Genomic DNA, 14,839 nt, shown 5'->3' with positions numbered 1-14,839 from the left:
TTCCTTATACTTGGTGTAAAAAAAAAAAAACCTAACCTAAATTATTAATATTTGAGACATGGCACATTCCGTACCACTTGTGCTACAGATATGAAGGCTACTTCAAATTATGACACTAGTTGAGGAGAGGTAAAAAAGGTATTCATTTCTAAGTGATTGGACTTTGATTGGCCTGGTTGATGATGTAACAGGCAGAAATCCATAGATTTGCACTGTAGGCCTGTGAACAACTACCCAGAACACACCAGCAACTGCATAGCAACATGCTTACACATTCACTCACAGATAACCCCCCACAGTCACGTACTTCATGTACAAAATAAAAGCCTTTTTATTGCAAAAGTTTATTTCCTTATTGGTGATGTAGTGGCAATTATCCAGAATTCCATTTTTGAAGTGAGTGACATTTGAATTCTGATCTTTCAGGAAGTTTGGATTTAAATCAAAACCGTTCTCTTAACTTTGCATTTAAAACTGTAAAACATTCCTTTCACATATCAGAAACAGTGGACAGATTATCTTCTGGTTTGACAAACACGAAATTAATGAACCTTTACAGCAGGGGTGGGGAACGTCAGGCCTCAGGGTCTTAGGCACAATAGACCATTTGAGAAATAATATGAAAAGCAAAACTATGGCCTTCATTCTTTTATTGTATTTGACTTCCTTGAGTCCAAAAGTCTGAAACCACTAGTAAAAATGCTTCTGTTTTGCATTTTCTAAATAGAAATGTTTTCGTTACATGTAACAATTACATTTATTGAAAAGTTAAATGGCAAAATTAACATGAACGTCAGAATTTGTTAGTATTTAATATGTGCCCCCTGGAAGCAAAAGAAATCTGACCTTTTTTGGTAACACTTCATTTTATGGTCCACAAAAATGCACTAGTTTAGCAGGAATAAGACTGTAATTAATAACTAACTAAATATAGAGTGAGGCTATCTTAGCCATAATTTACAACCTATTGAATGTCTTATTTTTGTGTAGAAAGTCATGTAATTAATGCTTCATTTAGAGTTCAAATTTCAAGTTTACTTAACAATACTAAGCCAGTAATTAAGGCTAATTATTATTGGCCTTTTCAAATCGGTTACTAATAAGGTACTAACATTTTCTGTGTTTTTTATTATTGTTGTTTTTTCAATTTCAAACAATAAATCTGAAATGAATTACTGTAAACACCTAATAAATGCCAAATAAATTATTAGCAAATAACTGATATGTCTTTATTTAGGGAATAATTTGGGATCATTCAGTTCATTCACTGTTGTAATGTAGTTAAAATACCACATAATTACTGCAAAACATTCAGTAACATGAGTAGGTAATAATTCACTTAGAACATGGGGGTCAAGTTGTCTTAAATACAGAATTGTAGCAATTTATTAGTATAACCAATATTAATTAGTCATAATTACTGTCTTTATATATTTAAAGAAACTACCTAATAAGTGCAAAACAAACTAATAAGTTAAATAGGTAATTTTTCACTTTAGAAAAGGGGTCCAAGTTATCTTTAATTGAAGATTTTAGTCATTTATTATTAACAGCTTTGTAAAGTCAATACTAATTAGCCCTAACACATGGTTTAATGTTGTTTAGTAAACTTGATTTATAATGGATCACTGAAATAGAGCATTAATAACATTAATTTCAGCACAAAAATAAGACATTCAATAAGTTGTAAATTATGGCTAAGATAGCATTACTCTACATTCAGTTAATTATAAATTATTGCCTTACTCATGCTTAACTAGTTAATTGTTGTGGACCCTTAACATAAAGTGTTACCCTCATGCAAGGTGTTGACATGATTAGTGTCACAAATTCACTTAACAATGTAGCGAATTTGACAGCTTAGTTTATTTTCTGGTGAAAATTACAGTTTTAACCCCAGATTTTCAACGTGGACACCAATGTTTGACAGTCATCAAGGTTGGTCTGTTTTTCTCCAGTGTGAACTTGGACGATGAGGAGATGGACACCACTCCTCAGGCCATCTTCTACTTAGACAAGCAACCAGTGCAGAAGACAGACACTTGAGCATCTCAGCAACAATATGAAGATGATGAGGAAGATTTGGACACTTCAGAAGATAGTGAGGAGGTTCTCAATGAAGATGAAAGTGGTAGTGAATCTAAAATTACCAATTTAAGTGGCAAGAAACAGAATGGGGTGGATGGAGGTCATGTGTCCAATGAGGATAATTAAGAGGAGGATGTCATAGAAATTCCCACCAAATTCTGATGAGTGTTAATATTCCTCCACAAGCGAGTGTGAGTGCAGTGCTGCAACAGCTGGCAGATCAGATCACAGACACAGAACAACAGTACCCGGACTCACTTATTATTCTCAGCGATTTTAACAGAGCCAACCTCACCTGTGAACTGCCAAAATACAGACAGCACATTACATGCCCCAACGGAGACAAATATATACTGGATCACTGCTACACAACATTAAAGGATGCATATCACTCTGTCCCTAGAGCAGGCTTGGGACTCTCTGATCACTGTCTGGTTCATCTTCATCAGACCAACAGGCAGAAACTTAAATCAGCTAAATCTGTAGTAAAGACTGTAAAAAGATGGACCAATGAAGCAGAGCTGGAACTACAAGCCTGCTTTGACTTCACTGATTGGAGTGTTTTTGAAGCTACAGACACCAATCTGGACGAGCTCACAGATACTGTAACTTCATATATCAGTTTCTGTGAGGATATGTGCATTCCTACTAGGACTTATTTAATGTTCAACAATGACAAACCATGGTGTACAGCAAAACTCAGGCAGCTTCATCAGGCCAAAGAGGATGCTTACAGAAGTTAGGATAAAATATTGTATAATCAGGCCAAAAACACAGTGACAAAGGAGATTAGAGTGGCTAAAAGAAGCTACTCTGAGAAGCTGAAAAAACGACCCTGCATCAATGTGGAGAGGCCTGAAATACATCACTAACTACAAGACACCATCCCACAACACTATTGGGAATCAACAACTGGCTGATGATCTGAATGTATTTTAATGTTGATTTGAAAAGCCTAGTCTCACACCTTCACTTCACACAAATATTAACACCTCCTGCAACCATCCTCCTCCCCCATCCTGCTACTCAACCTACACTTAAGATCTGTGAAGAGGATGTGTGCCACGTTTTCCGGAAACAAAAGACAAGGAAAGCACAGTGCCCAAGGGCCCACAAGGACCCCTCTGTCAAGCTCCTGAAGTTTGCAGACAACATTACTGTCATCTGCCTCATCCAGGATTACGATGAGCCTGCATACAGAAGAGAGGTTGATCAGCTGGCTGTCTGGTGCAGTCAAAACAACCTGGAGCTGAACATGCTTAAAACAGTGGAGACGATAGTGAACTTCAGCAGGAACACCACAACATTGAACCTGCGGATTATTGGTTGCCCCCTACCCATCCTTCAAGAACTGTACACTTCCAGAGTGAGGAAAAGGGCTGGGAAATATCACACTGGACCCCACTCACCCAGCCCACTACCTTTTTGAACTGTTGTCTTCTTGCCGGCGCTTCGGAGCTCTGAGTACCAGAACCGTCAGGCACAGGAACAGTTTTTTCCCTCAGGCTATCCATCTCATCACTAGCGGATTTAGGTATAGGCGACATGGGCAAGCGCCCAGGGCGGCATCTTGCCGGCAATGCTGGGGGGGCGGCACGGGGCGCCCACACAAAACAAATTCGGAATGGTGACATTTGTGCAATCAGTTTTCTATCACTCATTTGCACGTCACATTAATGATATCATGTCACCGTGTGGGACAGTGGGTCAATTAACCTTGTCGGAGTGGGCGCCCTGATTCTATTTTTTTGTGAGCTAGGCAGGCTACTACCTGGGAAGTTCTCCCACTCAGAAGTATGAGATGGGGAGGGGGGTGGGGGTAGTTCAGGTCTAACCACTGGAAGACTGAGGTAGGGGGAGCGGGGGACATCAACTTTGTGCATCACAAGAGTCATTTTTCCAACAATTGTTTACAGAAAGATTTTTTCACTTTTAATTGACTATATCACAATTCCAGTGGGTCAGAAGTTTACATACACTAAGTTAACTGTGCCTTTAAGCAGTTTGGAAAATTCAAGAAAATAAAGTAGTGATCTTAACTGACCTAAGACAGGGAAAGTTTTTTACAATTAAATGTCAGGAATTGTACAAAACTGAGTTTATATGTATTTGGTTAAGGTGTTTGTAAACTTCTGGCTTCAACTGTATCTATATCCACAGTAAAACTTGTCCTATATCGACATAACCTGAAAGGCTGCTCCGCAAGGAAGAAGACACTGCTCCAAAACCGGCATAAAAAAGCAAGGCTACAGTTTGCAAGTGCACATGGGGACATACATCATACTTTTTGGAGAAATGCCCTCTGGTCTGATGAAACCAATATTGAACTGTTTGGCAATAATGACCATCATTATATTTGGAGGAAAAAGGGTGAGGTCTGCAAGCCGAAGAACACCATCCCAAGCGTGAAGCATGGGGGTGGCAGCATCATGTTTTGGGGGTGCTTTTCTGCAAGAGGGACTGGTGCACTTCACAAAATAGATGGCATCATGAGGAAAGATTATGTGGATATATTGAAGCAACATCTCAAGACATCAGTCACGAAGTTAAAGCTCGGTCGCAATGGGTCTTCCAATTGGACAATGACCCCAGGCATACCTCCAAAGTAGTGGCAAAATGGATTAAGAACAAAGTCAAGGTATTGGAGTGGTCATCACAAAGCCCTGACCTCAATCCAATTGAAAATTTGTGGGCAGAACTGAAAAATCGTGAGCGAGCAATGAGGCCTACAAATCGGTCTCAGTCACACCAGTTCAGTCTGGAGGAATGGGCCAAAATTCCAGCAACTTATTGAGAGAAGCTTGTGGAAGGCCTGTGGTAGGACTGTGTGACTAGTGATTTACATTCTATGTAAAGCTGCTGAATGGCAACTTTTTACTTTTTTTGTTTGAGTATGCTTTGTTTAGGTATTTAGTTTTGTGTAAAGACTGAGACATGGAACATTGTAGCTATATATATATATATGAGTATTAGCTGAAATGTACCTGCAAATGCCTGGTTCTTAGTTTTTTAAGTTTTAGACTAATATAGTATACACTTGATTGACCATTACAAATGAGATTATTTTAGCAGTATATTCATAGAAATAAAAGAGGCCAACAGAGTGTCACAGTGTTTAGGACAACCATTTTATTTAATTCATGTTTTACACACATGTTACAGAACTTGAGGAAGCTGCACAACAAGATTGACTCTGAGGTAAAGAATGCTCAAAGGTATACAATGCATATAAGGCACAACAGATATTTTCCAGTGTGGAAAAACTTTTTGTTCAAATGAGAAAAACATACACAAATCTGAGATAAACTTTTTCATGGGATGGTATGAAAAAAAAATCATGTATGTAAAAGCTATGTATAGTCTAACATAAATTTGTTCATCTGATCCAGACAGTAATACCTCTAGAAATTAATTTACTAGAAATACATTTTAACAAAGAGCAGCTTTATATAATAAAATATAATATAAAGCTTAAAGTGTTAACATTAAGTGATAGTGGAACAAAAGTGATTTTTTTGTTGCATCCCAACTTTTTGTATTCTTCAAATAATCACATTAACATTACCAAAGTGTTTATGCATTGCATTGACATTAATCAAAATAAATAGCACTTTATTTTTTGTTATTTTATGCTGGTCTGGACCTGTACTGCAAGTCTGGAATGTTTTACTGTAACATTCAACCTGAAACCCTTCGCAACAGCAAATAGATCTGCTTTCTTGCCAAGGAGATCAAAATTCGGATCAGTCAAACATATTTTCTGTGACACTGAGGTGACCTAACTGGTTCTTTGCAAGTTCTTGCGAGTGATAGTAGTGCAGCGTTTGAGTATCTCCTGAGCTTGAGGTCTAGGTGGCACATTTGGGGTGCTGGGCATCTTGTTGAGATTGGGGTCTGAACTGCTGGATATAATTTTTCCTTCGGTGGCACTGTCACGGTTCAGGCTTCCAGAAAAGTTAGGCGTATGGGTACTACTCTGGCGAAAACGTTGCTCTGTGACCGAGCAATTAAGCGAATCACTTCTGGAGGAGCTGCCATCATCACTGAAGCTATAATCCTCGTCATCATCACTCAAGCTGCCTTGCTGACCTTTTTGGGCAAACTCTGCACGGATGGATGGTGAGGTCTGGTTTGTTGGACGAGCATCCAAGAGTGTTCCCATTGAACGTGACATCTGCTTATCTTTAGGGCCCAGGCCACTTCCTAAGGGCACAATCAAGTTGCCCTGGAATTTGCAGAGTTCACTGTTTGTGACCTGCATAGAGTTGCTTCCAGGAACCCGAAGCTGCACCAGGTCAAGAGTGGATCTAAGAATCTCCCTCCTGGCTGTTATGTGAACCCATGGGTTGTTGTATGGTTGTAGGTACATAGATGGTACGTAGCCAGCTTTTTGGTTGTATCTGAGGGATGGACAAAGGCATTCAGATGTCTGTCCATGATGATTAAAATGGAACATTGTGTTTATGTAAAATGACTGTTCGGTGCCATTCATTAGAGGTAAACATGTACGACGATACACTGACTGCAAAAACTGCCAAAACTTGTCTACAAATATGAGGATATAAGGCAAGTGCCAAGATCTTGCAGCCTCTTCTGCATGCCTAATAATATGTTGCCGTATATTGTGACTCAGTTTTCAGTAGCACATGATATGGAGATTTACCTGATTATCCACCATCCATTGTCAGACTTCTGTAGCACCTCTACCAGAGACCCAATCTCGATGGATATCTCATCACTATTCATGGCTTTGTAACTTTTGGCAGCAACGTAGAGAACACCTGAAAATTAAAAAAAATAGGGATCAGCTTCTGAACAACAGTGTCAGTGAAGCCTTTCTTAATATAATTTTAGCCTTAAAGGAGCATTCAGAGCATGTTTACAGCAATCAAAAATCGGTCATTGCAAGAAAACCACATTTACACGAGATTTGAAATTATCTGGTTATTCTCTGCTTTTGACATCAAAACGTTAACAGGCATGTGCTCAACACTTGCGCTTATTGGATAAGCCAATAAGAAAGCCGGTAAAGGTGTCAACATGCAGAGCGAAATTGGGGTTGTGAGCAAAAATCTGTGCCGATCAGTCACCCTGATAAAGAAAACCATTTAAGGCTCGTCGATAATCTTAAGAATAATCGGTGTAAGATCTTGGATGTATACACGCACAATGATTTGCAGCAATAAAGCCACCGGAAATTCTTTGTTCATGAATAAATGACACTTATGAGCTGGTTATTTTAATCAATCAGTCAAAACGACTTATAAACTTACAAGTTATTGGTCTGAAACAGTCTAATGAACTTATCGGCCTACCCCGCTGCAACAACAAAATTCTGTAGGAAACACTGGTCCAGGGTTTCCCAGCTAGGGTTGCCAACTCTTCTATATTAGCTGGGATGTCACATTGTTTGGCCAAAATGGAGACGTTCCGTTTGGTCACGTATTTTAGCGGATGGCAAAATGTCACACATTGAAGGCATTTTATTGTGTATGCCGTCCCGTATTGAACCGAAATGCTCAAATGTTCCATATCGAAAATTTGGAAACCATACACTGGTGTGAATGTCCATTTAATAGTGAAACTTTTTATTGGGGGCTCAAAATCAAGATGAATTGTTGAGAGCTGAACTTCAATAATGTAGCAAGAAGGGATCAAGGGTCAAATTATACATGTACTGTATACTTTTAAACAACTACAATGACTGTGTTAATAAGAACAATAATTCAACATAGAAATATTATACTCTACTTCTATCTTTATGAAGCAGGAAACAAGAAATTAAATATTCTGATAAGAGCAAGAAACTTTACTTCAAACATTTGTGTCCATGTGATCGTTGGTATCAATTGGGATTGTACAGAGTTACACCATATAAACTGGTGGTTTCCAAAAGGAGGTTGACTCAATTCACAGTGTAGCCAAACTGCCCTTATTTCCAGAAAATACTGCTCTAAGGCGAGATTACATAAACTGGTCCTTACTTCCACCATCCATCACGTCAGCGTCGTCATCATCCAGCTCAGCTCTCTTTAGATATGGAGCAGGAAACCAGGCAAGACGTCTGGCTTCATTCTCCACCAGCCACCACCCTGACAAGACAAAATCATGAATAACAACTTCAACAAACAAGGAAGAGAACTTATAGAGACTCTGTTTCTAAGAGAGCCAATAAATGTTGATATTCAAGCAATTCAAAGAAGACCAAGTTGTTAAGTTTGTGCTAATATTTTCATTCTCTCATACCTCCTTTGTCCTTAAAGAGCACATCCACGATCTCATCCACTTCAACCTTGAAGGGGCGATTCTTGGTGTCTTTGGTCTCATAAGTAGCGACACAGCAGTATGTTTCAGTAACAAAGGGTTGAGTAACACCGTTGTCAGAAGTTCCAACTCCACTGCTGCCCAGAGAAGTCTCCGAAGGCATGATCACGATACTGATGCACAAAACAGGATGCATATCTTCAATTTCTTTCTTAAATAATTTGGCATTATTTAAATGAATGCTTTATTTTACCATCCTAACATTTATATGATTAGTAGCAAATTATTATTTGTGCGAAGCACTGTTTCCCCCTGCTATATACAACCTAGAATTTTGGGTCTCAATGCACAAATTGAGTACTAATGGTTTAAATCAACCCTGGGCTGAGAAACTGAATGATAGTTGAAAATGATATTTTAATAATTTTTTGCTTTGTGGTGTACCTGTTTTTTGCAAAGTCAGCATTGAGCTCCTGGGGTTTGGGAAGCAGGAACCGGATGAGTTCTGAGCTCTGGGAGATTTGAGGATCACTATGCAGCAGCTCATTGCAGTATTCCTCCAGAGACTTCAGTCTGAGCACTGATTTACTGGGGCTCCACTTCTGCATGTTTCTTCTCATTTTTACAGCTGTAAATAAATATGTTTTATTTTTATTTAAAATCAAAACAAATTAAAACGTAATGGTAAGCGCTGAACTTGAATTTGCTTACAGTTTTAGCAGAATATTTACCTTTAAACTTGGGAACAATCCGTCCTGAACTTTTAATGGGGTTTGAAGGAGGGAATTTCTTCTTGAGTTGTCTCTGCAGTGATACAAATTTAATTTACATTTAATTGTATTCAACTAATGTGAACAATGCTTAAAAAAATGTATTCATATGAAAAGGAAACAGAAAGTGACTCACATGCAGGGTTTTGAAGTCTTTGAGGGACCTGTACACGGTGATCTCATTTTGATCCGACCAGAGAACAGTGGTCATGTACAACTGGGGTGAAATATTATATTGAAAATAAGTCTCTAGTATTTCTACCTGATATAACCCTTTAAATGGTTTGGTGGAACCTCACAATAGTTTCCATCCACTTTTCACACTATTTTGTTATCGACAAAGTGAAAATACGTTAAGAAAAACTTCTGCCTGTTTCCATTCAAATTAACTTTATAAATATATACCGCATATTTGTCCAGCAACTTTTAATGACCAACTGAAATTGATTGTCATCTAAAATTAATTTTAGTGTCATAATGCAATTTATTTTCTCGAAGAAGCTCAGCAAAAGCGATCCGAGGTGAAGAGAGTTAGATTTTAAATATTTAAAAGTTTTAAAAGGTTCAAAAGTTAGTTTTCTGAAAGTGAACTCTGCACTGGACATATAGTTCTGATAGATTCAAATAGTTTATAGTCTTGAAAAAAGTGCAGAACTTTCTGAGAATGTCATTCAGTCTACGTTTTTCATCTACAGAACAGATATATAGGTTATCTGGTCATTTGGTAATTAATTTCTTTAATTTAATACAGAGAATTTTGCCTGCATTTTTTCAAAAGTAAGATAAACAATAATTTTTTTTAAGAATTGGGCTGTAAGTGTTCCAAAAAAGCTCACTGAAGCTTTTCTCCTAGTATTGTGTATTTATCTTTTAAAAAAAAAAAAAAATTATTTTTTAACATATTATTAGCACAGAAATTATATGTTTTTTTTGTATTGTGGGCTAATTCCGTGACTGCAGTCTATTATTTTGTGTGGTGTGGAAAAGCAACTTTAATAAATAAAGGCTTGTCTACCACCATTAAGTTAATTGCAAAGATGTCCATTCATTTGTTCTCCGTGCACTTGTCGATGACCGGTGCATGATACGAGATATTTGCGTTGGCACTCCTGGAAGTGTCATGTTTGCGGCATCTGATCTGTGCTATGCCCTTAAGATCAATCCATAATCACGAAATAAATTGGCTTGATGGATACCTTGTCGTTATGTTTAACACAGGATAACGACAAAAAGTGTTGCGGCATTTGAAGTACTGACATAGAGTTTATGCGCTGTGAACACTTGTGTCGACACTTGTGAAATTTTAGCAATAATTTGCGTTTCCATCAGCTTTATTTTGATGCACTAAAACAATTTTAGCAAAAATTCCTTGAATGGAAACGTATATTGTCAGGTTCGGACAGTAATATTAAATAATATTATAAAACAGTTCATTTAGACGTGACCACATGAAGCACGTTTTTAGATAACCTGACAAAACAATTTTACAGTGCAGAGATGTTTGTTATTCTATAATAAACTGTATTAATATAGCGATTTATTATTAATGAATCAATTGATTATACTAATATTCACTTATCATAATTAATCATAATACCGTGAGTACTATTTTAATTGTTACCTAATTCCAACACATTATCAAGCACGCCATTTTAAACAATGTAAGGAAAAAAGTGGGGAAAAAAGACGTGTCTTACTTTGGCTGCCTCTTTGTGCATCACTCCAACAAGCTGAATATTGACGGGAAATCTTTGTTCGACCATATTGAGCAGGTTTTATTGCAGTAAGTGTATTATGTTCACTGCAGCTCTCCCACAGATAACTGACTGCTTCATCGCTGTCCTCACATTGATTTATATACCTGTATTTAGAGGCGGGAACTGAACCTGCAGCTCCGCTGACTGGAATCGCAGAGGCTGGAGAGTCCGTTATTGTGTCATCAAACACATTGACAACACTTTACAGTAAGGTTCCATATGTAAACATGAACTAACAATGAACAATCTTGGTTTATGTTAATTGCAACATATACTAAAACATAAACAAAAGATTTACTGTTTAGTTTAGCATTACTTAACACTTAGCCTATCAGCTACATCTAACATCTAACAATGAACAAAGGCATTTTTAGATTTTTGACAAAGATAATAAATGCTGTAAAAAAGATATTGTTCATTTTTAGTTCAAGATAGGCCTACCTAATGTGTTAACAAATATTAATGAATGGAAGGAACCTTATTCTAGTGTTTCTAGAATGTCCGGGCAGGACATTGCCTTTTAACTGCATTTATTAAAGATAGTAAAAATCGAATGTTGGGTCAAATAAAACAATTAAATTTGAGTTTTAAAAACAGAGAACAAAGGATTTTTGAAGCTGATAATTTTACTTCTAAATAAATAACATTAGAGTAACAATTTGTACTAACTTTCATAAATTACATGAACAGACATTTTTACAATACAGCTATAATGCCTATAAAAAGATATAAAACAGATCATACCATAACACTAACAAAGAAATAGCAAAACCTAGTTTGTTATTAAATTTTTTTTAATTTTTTTTTACATGTATTTCTTTTTAAAACTATGGTAATATGTGTCTGATTCTTATTATTATTTTTTTTTTTACTTGGAATACAATTTAAATATGGTTAAAATCAATGAAAGGTTAATAATTCTATACCACAGTAGCTTACCATGTTACAATTACCCTGGAATATCAGGTAAATACCATTGTAAGAGTCAATAAAAAGTTAATAATGCTGTACCATAGTTTGATGTTTGTATGTTTGTTGCATCATGCTAATAACATGTTTCTTTACATGCACTATGGTAATAGTTTTTTTTTTTTACACTGTAGTACCATGACATTTCTTTTATTAAATTGGAATACCATGGAAATGCCATGGTAAAAAGTTTTTTTTTGGCAGTACCATATATTTTTTTATTAACTTATCCCATGGTAAAAGTCATTCAGTTTGTGTGTGTGTGTGTGTGTGTGTGTGTGTGTGTGTATGTGTGAGCGTGTATTTATCACTTTGTGGGGACCAAATGTCCCCATAAGGATAGTAAAACCCGAAATTTTTGACCTTGTGGGGACATTTTGTCGGTCCCCATGAGGAAAACAGCTTATAAATCATACTAAATTATGTTTTTTGAAAATGTAAAAATGCAGAAAGTTTTCTGTGAGGGTTAGGTTTAGGGGTAGGGTTAGGTTTAGGGGATAGAATATAAAGTTTGTACAGTATAAAAACCATTATGTCTATGGAAAGTCCCCATAAAACATGGAAACACAACATGTGTGTGTGTGTGTGTGTGTGTGTGTGTGTGTGTGTGTGTGTGTGTGTGTGTGTGTTTGTTTTTTATGTATCAGTAATAACATGTTTTTAATGCTGTTTCTTTAATGTGGTAGTATCGTGTTTTGAATTTCCTTGGAATACCATGTAAATATAGTGTTAAAAGTTAACTAAATTTAATGAAGTTAATAATTCAGAAGCCCATATCAAAAGACCAAGGCATAACCATCTAATACCATGATGTACCAACTCTGTATGAAACAAAATTAGCTTTATTTGAATGACAGAGTCATTCGGTCACCATTCACTTTCATTGTATGTAAATATATATATATATATATATATATATAAAAGATGCAATGAAAGTGAATGGTGACTGAGGCTAACATTTTGCCTAACATCTCCTTTTGTGTTCCATGGAAGAAAAAAGGTCCTAAGGGTTTGGAACAATAGGAGGGTGAGTTAATTATTATATAATTGTCACTTTTGGGTTAACAATGAATTTAAAGTCACAATAATCACATTGCTAATGATTCTTTACATAAGTCCACTACACTATCAGTGATGCATGGATAACAAAATACAAACATGTTTACAAATCAGTGGTTCTGCCAATGTGCACGTCAGTATAACTATGAGTCTAGATCTTCAAGGAAGTATTTTTCTTTTTTTTTTAAAGAAAATGGTTTCCTGTCAGGTTATAAGAAGCATTAAGGAAATAAAAGTAGGCAAGGCTTCCACTCAGATGTGTGCCCAACCCGCATCTTAATATGCTTGTGTAAAAGTGATGACTGCCTTAAAATGGCATTGACTGACTCACAGAAAAGTACATCTTTGAACAATTAGATGCAGATATTACACCTGTTTCAGAGAACAGTAAAGTACAATTTCTCTATAGTCAAGTAAATTTTGTATAGCGCCTTTCACAACACACATCGTTTCAAAGCAGCTTTAAAGAAGATCAGGCATTAACAGATGATAAAACTGTAATGTCAATAATGTCGATGAATCATCATTGTGTAATTAGATAAAATATGATTGTTTATCGTGTTTAAAAATAAGTAATTAAATAATAATTGTATTAATAACCCCAGTGAGCAAGCTGAAAGTGACTGTGGCAAGGAACACAAAATTCCATAAGATGTAGATTAATGGAGAAAAATAACCTTGGGAGAAACCAGGCTCACTGTGGGGACCAGTTCCCCTCTGGCTAACATCAGAGCCATATAGAGAGAGAGTTGCGACAACTCCATTGACTCCAATGGAATGTTTTTTTTACAGCAATGGCGGCTCGTGGAGCCTCTCAATAGTTCCCGGAAGTAGCAGCAAACACATGCCGCACAGAGAGATGAAGCAGAACAAACAGTTTGCGACGCACTTTTAAAAGGTGAGACGTTTAAAGAATAATATTATCTTATTCTGTATATTATCAGTACATCTAAATAAAAATAACTTGTAAATTAAAATCTTATAGTTGAGTATTACTCATTAAATTAGGAGATAAGGGATGTTATCGGATAACTAACAGATTAGGCAGGGATTGGATCTGTATAAAGTTAGTAACGAACACCCTATTAATTGTAAAATCTGTTCTCTTGATTCAGTTTCATCCATCGTTTTTGGAATTAGAGAAACGGTGTCTAAACATACTGTATATGTTTTGCAGGGTGAGGTAAGTTGCATATTAGTTCAATATAACGTTTTTTCTCCTCTCCATGTCAGTGGGGAAGCCATACATTCGCACACCTTTCTCTGTGTGATTGGAGCATCCCCATGCAGCACAGCAAACCATGGTGAAGACTATGCAACGACAACATGAAAGAAAGGACACATACAAAATGCTTGGCATGCTATTTCATTTATTAGAAATGTATTCATGAATTGCTGTAAATAGTTATTGCATTTATTTGAATAAAAATACAAATAAAAATTTATATCGTAATATATTATTACAATTGCCCTGCGATGGACTGGCGACCTGTCCAGGGTGTCCCCCGCCTTTCGCCTAATGTTAGCTGGGATAGGCTCCAGCCCCCCGCGACCCTGTACACAGGATAAGCGGTTGATGATGGATGGATGGATGGATGGATTATTACAATTTAAAATAACTGTTTTCTATTTTAATGTATTTTAAAATGTCATTTACTCTTGTGATGCCAAGCTGAATTTTCAGCCTCATTACTTTTGAACGGCAGTTTATATACGAGTATGCTTAAGTTGTTTTAAAGCTGAATATATTGTGTATATGAATAAGTATTGTAAGAATTATACATTAGATATATAATATTTATAATACATAAATAATTATATTACTATATACAGAATTGTAAGAATTGTAAACAATAAGCTTCATTTCACAAAATTTTACATTTACGTAACTGCTGCTAATAGTTAATAGTTAACTGACCCATTGTGCGGTGC

General features: G+C 36.4%; 1 protein-coding gene and 1 pseudogene across 1 annotated transcript; one reads left to right on the top strand and one right to left on the bottom strand.

Annotated features, from left to right (window-relative positions):
* LOC127647514 (transducin beta-like protein 3) overlaps positions 1–2,214 on the top strand; it is a 28,204-nt pseudogene extending 25,990 nt beyond the window's left edge.
* Positions 2,215–5,203: 2,989 nt separating this feature from the next.
* LOC127647656 (NADPH oxidase organizer 1-like) lies at positions 5,204–10,946 on the bottom strand. The gene is made up of 8 exons (XM_052132053.1): positions 10,820–10,946; positions 9,259–9,339; positions 9,084–9,156; positions 8,797–8,980; positions 8,335–8,525; positions 8,073–8,180; positions 6,752–6,869; positions 5,204–6,488 (listed from the first exon to the last, which is right to left on the bottom strand). Exons 1-8 carry the CDS (start codon positions 10,883–10,885, stop codon positions 5,867–5,869), a joined length of 1,443 nt encoding a protein of 480 aa, XP_051988013.1. The 5' UTR covers positions 10,886–10,946; the 3' UTR covers positions 5,204–5,866.
* Positions 10,947–14,839: the final 3,893 nt, after the last annotated feature.

The sequence above is a fragment of the Xyrauchen texanus genome, chromosome 8 (assembly GCF_025860055.1).
Source record: "Xyrauchen texanus isolate HMW12.3.18 chromosome 8, RBS_HiC_50CHRs, whole genome shotgun sequence".
Classification (NCBI taxonomy): Eukaryota; Metazoa; Chordata; class Actinopteri; order Cypriniformes; family Catostomidae; genus Xyrauchen; species Xyrauchen texanus.
This window is presented reverse-complemented; position numbering and strand designations above follow the sequence as displayed.